Source organism: Chiloscyllium plagiosum, unplaced genomic scaffold (assembly GCF_037043375.1).
Source record: "Chiloscyllium plagiosum isolate Xiang-an unplaced genomic scaffold, Cpla_swu_hap1 HiC_scaffold_35, whole genome shotgun sequence".
Taxonomy (NCBI): domain Eukaryota; kingdom Metazoa; phylum Chordata; class Chondrichthyes; order Orectolobiformes; family Hemiscylliidae; genus Chiloscyllium; species Chiloscyllium plagiosum.
The window spans coordinates 5,933,477-5,939,141 of record NW_028270173.1 but is presented as its reverse complement, the minus strand read 5'-3'; the positions used below and the strand labels follow the sequence as shown (position 1 = coordinate 5,939,141).

Sequence of the window (5,665 nt, the reverse complement as noted above, 5' to 3'; positions counted from 1 at the left end):
TCAGGCGTAGACCTTGCTGGGGTGCCCGGTTTTCTTGGGCAGCAGCACGGCCTGGATGTTGGGCAGGACGCCGCCCTGGGCGATGGTGACCCCTCCCAGCAGCTTGTTGAGCTCCTCGTCGTTGCGGATAGCGAGCTGCAGGTGGCGGGGAATGATGCGGCTCTTCTTATTGTCCCGGGCCGCGTTGCCCGCCAACTCGAGGATCTCTGCAGTCAGGTACTCGAGAACTGCAGCTAAATAAACGGGGGCACCAGCCCCAACTCGCTCGGCATAATGCCCCTTACGCAGCAGGCGGTGGATTCGACCCACCGGGAACTGTAGGCCGGCTCGGGATGAACGGGTCTTAGCCTTAGCCCGACCTTTTCCTCCGGTTTTACCACGACCGGACATTCTTCAACTTATTGAAACTTGCTAATGTTATTTCAGCACCTTCGATGGAATACCAGCGCGGCCCACTCCCCTTTTATACCATTCGGTGGAATGCAAAAGCGGACCTTTCTCATTGGTTAATCTAGCCAGCGTTGTTTCGGATTGGTCGAGGAAAGCTGAAACCTTTCCAAATGTTTAGCGAATGGGAAACAGCTCTCTTTTCATCCTCAATTTGCATATTCATCACCAACGGTTGTGGGACAGATATAGGATTTGGAATTAGTGACGCTGGAAGAGCAGAGCAGTTCAGGCAGCATCTGAGGAGCAGTAAAATCGACGTTTCGGGCAAAAGCCCTTCATCAGGAGCAGTCATTGTTTTTACCTACAAATAGGACTTGGCCAATTCTGAAGATGGGTCACCGGACCCGAAACATTAACTCAGTTCTCCTCTCTAGATCATGCCAGACCTGCTGAGAGTATCCAGCATTTTCTGTTTCTCTTTCAGATTTCCAGCATTTGTAATTATTTGATTTATTAGAGGGTCTTCTCCCCCGATCAGAAACAAAAATAATACGTTGCAAATTCAAACCCCATAATCCTTCGACCCCGTTATCAACCAAGTGCCTACCTATTTCTATGATACATACACTCTGACCAGATTCCCAACCCAATCTTGTCCCACCTGCCAGCACCCAGCCCATATCCCTCCAAACCCTTCCTAATTATATATATACACATCCAAATGCCTCTTAAATGTTGCAGTTGTACCAGCCTCCACCACTTCCTCTGGCAGCTCATTCCATACACATACCACCCCCGTGTGAAAAAGTTGCCCCTTCGATCTCTTTTATATATTTCCCCTCTCACCCTAAACCTATGCCCTCTAATTCTGGACTCCCTGACCCCAGGGAAAAGACTTTGCTTATTTACCCTATCCATGCCCCTCATAATTTTGTAAATCTCTATAAGGTCATCCCTCAGCCTCCGACACTCCAGAGAAAATAGCCCCAGACTGTTCAGCCTCTCCCTGTAGCTCAAATCCTCCAACCCTGGCAACATCCTTGTAAATATTTTCTGAACCCTTTCAAGTTTCACAACATCTTTTGGATAGGAAGGAGACTAGAATTGCTCATAATATTCCAACAATGACCCAACCAATGTCCTGTACAGCTGCAACATAACCTCCCAAATGCCATTACATCAGATTCCAGCTTCTCTTTCTTAAATTGCAGGGAGAATTCCATCATATTATAGTCACTGTCCCCTCGGGTTCCTTCATTTTCAGCTCCCTAATGAAGTCATTACACAATACTAAATCCAGAATTGCCTGTTCTGCAGTGGGGTTTTTCACAAACTGCTCTAAAAGCAAATCTCACATTCTGCAAATTCCTTTTATTGAGATTAATGGTGGATTTTCCAGTCCACCTGCAGATTGAAGTCCTCCACTTTTATTGTAATAGTATGTTTTCTATCCCTTTTTTATTTCCTGATTTATTTTCTTTCGCACATCCTGACTGCTGCTAGGAGGCCTGTACACAACACCCATCGGAATCATTTCTCCTTTTTTGGTTCTTCAACTCTACTCCACAGATTCTGCAACTTCCAACTTTCTATCACTTCTTGTAATGGATTTAATTCTGTTTCTTACTAACAAGGCGACCTGGCCCTTTCTGCCCATCCACCTATTCTTCTTATAGGATGTGTATCCCATCGCATTATACCTGCATTATAACCCTTCTAACAGTTGTGCCCTTATTTGTTGTCTCTGAAGTTAGATTCCTAACCCTTTCCATATTCTTTGTCTAAGTACTTGTTCAGGAAACTTTAATAACCTCAGCCCTCCCCCTTAAACATTTCCCATAATTTTCCACTGAACCCACCCACAGCCTCACTATTTAATTTAAAGCTCTATCCTAAATGATGATTCTGGGCCAGAAGATTTTGGTCACTTGTATAGTTTGGAGAAGCTATGATTCTTAGTGAACAGAATTCTGAGAAGAGATTTCATAGAGCTATTCAAAATCAATTCAATGCAAGACAGAGAAAACAAAGTCATCTCTGAGTACTAATGCACAACTAAGTAAAGGCCATTCGTTATCAAGACCATTAAATAATGCAAATCAAACACCCAGCATTCTTTGAAAAAAGATTAAGTACAGACTTGAAAAATAGGCAAGTTATTTTTCAACTATATCAAATTGAACTATACTGCAGCACTTGATGATGAAAAATTCTGGTTGCCATATTACCGATAAAGCAAATAGTCATTGGAGAGGGTGCAGAACTTGCAAGGATGGGAACAAAATGCTTTTGTATGTATACATGTAAGCAAATTGGTGACAAATTCGATTTTCTTTCTTCTCAAAAAAGGCAGCTGAGGAGTGGCCTTAAAAATTCTGAAAGGCAGATAAAAAGAGCATGTCTCCTCTCATGTGGTAGAGGTCAACTAGTATAAGATAGTCATCAAGATATACATTAGGGAATTCAGAAGAAACTTATTTATCTAGAGAATGGGAATAAGGTGGAGTTGTGGGCCTCAAGAAGCTGAGAAGATGGAAGGAGGTGTGACTGAAACATAAGTAGATATGACTGGGTTAAGTCAAACTTATAACTTTTTATTTAAAAAATGTTTATTACAACACCAAACCAGTCACTAACAAATGCAACCAAATAGTTCTACAAATACTTATTTTTACCCTCACTATATTTGATCGTATCTCTTTGATATTTCTTATCTTAAATGACATTATTTCCAAGAGTCAAGGGCACCAAATAAAGTTAATCTGTTTCTTATTGCCACACAAACATACCACCAGAGCTTTATCGTTGCCTTCTTGAAAGCAGAATGACCAATTGAAAAGTTTATTTCAGTGACAATCCCTTAATAACATCATTGGCAAGGGCAGAGGAGTCTTGGCCCTTTTCAGATAACAATTACAGAATCCAGCATTCGCTCATCATTCTATTTGCTCGATGTTTGAGGTGAGTAAACATATCTCAATCAAATTAAACATCCTGCGATATCTCGGTGAAGCCATGCACCAGAGTTTCCAGAGATTAACAAATTTTATGCAGGTTTAATTGATAGTAAAGCTTCCAGCAAACACTTGACTATCAAATTTACCACTTTGAAAGTGTGTAGGGTTTGGCCTGGGGCAGGTTTGGCATTTTTGAACTGAGTTAGAATCCATGAGATATGGTTCCATACATGATAGCTGGAGGCTGTATTCCATACATGACATGATTCTGTCCATATCAAAACATAATGGTGCCCCTTGTAAAAATAACTGTCCAGACTTCAGTAAGGCATTTGACCAGGTTCCCATGGGAGACTGATCAGCAAGGTTAGATCTCATGGAAGAAACAGCCATTTGGATACAGAACTGGCTCAAAGGTAGAAGACAGAGGGTGGTGGTGGAGGGTTGTTTTTCAGACTGGAGGCCTGTGACCAGTGGAGTGTCACAAGGACAGTGCTGGGTCCATTACTTTTTGTCATTTACAGAAAAGGATTTGGATGTGAACATAAGAGGTATAATTAGTAAGTTTGCTGACGACACCAAAATTGGAGATGTAGTGGACAGCGAAGAAGGTTACCTCAGATTACGACAGGATCTTGACCAGATGGGCCAATGGGCTGAGAAGTAGCAGATGGAGTTTAATTTAGATAAATGTGAGGTGCTGCATTTTGGGAAAGCAAATCTTAGCAGGACTTATACACTTAATGGTAGGGTCCTAGGGAGAGTTGCTGAACAAAGAAACCTTGAAGTGCAGGTTCATAGCTCCTTGAAAGTGGAGTCACAGATAGATAGGTAGATTATTGGTCAGAGTATTGAGTACAGGAGTTGGGAGGTCATGTTGTGGCTGTACAGGACATTGGTTAGGCCACTATTGGAATATTGAAAGCAGAATGACCAATTGAAAAGTTTATTTTTTACAAAAATACTTCAGTTTGTTTTCAGATTTCTTTATTATTTTGTTCTCCTTCCTACTGAAAAGATGTTGTGAAACTTGAAAGGGTTCAGAAAAGATTTACAAGGATGTTGCCAGGGTTGGAGGATTTGAGCTTTGTGGAGAGGTTGAATATGCTAGGGCTGTTTTCCCTGGAGCATCGGAGGCTGAGGGGTGACCTTATAGAGGTTTATAAAATCATGAGAGGCACAGGATAAATAGACAAAGTCTTTTCCCTGGGGTGAGGAGTCCAGAACTAGAGGGCATAGTTTTAGGGTGAGAGTGGAAGGATATAAAAGAGACCCAAGAGGCAATGTTTTCACACAGAGGGTGGTACGTGTATGGAATGAGCTGCCAGTGGATGTGATGGAGGCTGGTACAATTGCAACATTTAAGAGGCATTTGGATGGGTATATGAATAGGAAGGGTTTGGAGGGATGTGGGCCGGGTGCTGGCAGGTGGGACTAGATTGGGTTGGGATATCTGGTTGGCATGGACGGGTTGGATGGAAAGGTCTGCTTCCATGCTGTACATCTCTATGACTCTATAATTATCAAAACTGCAATTTCAAAATGCGTACATTTGAACTGAACAACTGATCATCCATGGGATAATTTTAAGATGACATGTCTGGTGTAACCTTTTGGAAACAGTGAATTTAAAAATGACTTTTTAGAAAATTGGCAAAGAGGCCTGAAATGTTTTTAATGTCCGAGAACAAAACTATGTGAAAGGACAATTAAACTAAGTTTGATCGATCCTTCCAAAAAGATGATTGGTTATCGACTTGAAAAGTAGACAAAAAAAACCTGTGACTGAAGAAAAGGGCTGTCTGTAGGCCTAATTGGACACTTCCTTTGGAAGGCCCGGTAGTGGCGTCTTTCCATATTTTATCATTCTACACAAGAACAATAGTTGCTGTGAAGAAAAATTCAAAGGTAAAATTGCACACGTTTTCAGAATTTATTTTTAAAAGCAGACATTTGAAGCATCTACTCGTTTCAATCTTGACATCTGTAATACAATAGAAACTGTTAAGGCAAATGACACCATGGATTTAGAGGAGATGAATCAGGGTGTATATAGAAAATGCTCGGAGGCGGCAACGGTGCAGAGCTGAGCTATCTCGGTATTGCGCTGAACGTTTTACAATTTGTGATTAAGGATTTGACTTATAAATTCATGTAATTTTCCAAAGTGTCTCAGTCATCTTGCTGTAAAGCGGTACAAGTTGATCGAACATTTTGATCTTAGCCCTCCGTTGGTGGTAGTGTGCGGCTCTTAAAAGAGCCTTTTATGTCCGTTTTTTGCAAGTGAGATACCATTCGTTTTCACTAGGGTAGCCGAT

The 5,665-nt window shown here is 41.6% G+C and overlaps 1 protein-coding gene across 1 annotated transcript; it reads right to left on the bottom strand.

Moving 5' to 3' along the window:
- Positions 1-390, bottom strand: LOC122541511 (histone H2A-like). The gene has a single exon (XM_043678331.2). It carries the CDS (start codon positions 388-390, stop codon positions 1-3), a length of 390 nt encoding a protein of 129 aa, XP_043534266.1.
- Positions 391-5,665: the final 5,275 nt, after the last annotated feature.

What these genes read in the sequence shown, in the direction of transcription:
- LOC122541511 (XM_043678331.2), bottom strand. Translation starts at nt 390, where the DNA reads ATGTCCGGTCGTGGTAAAACCGGAGGAAAAGGTCGGGCTAAGGCTAAG.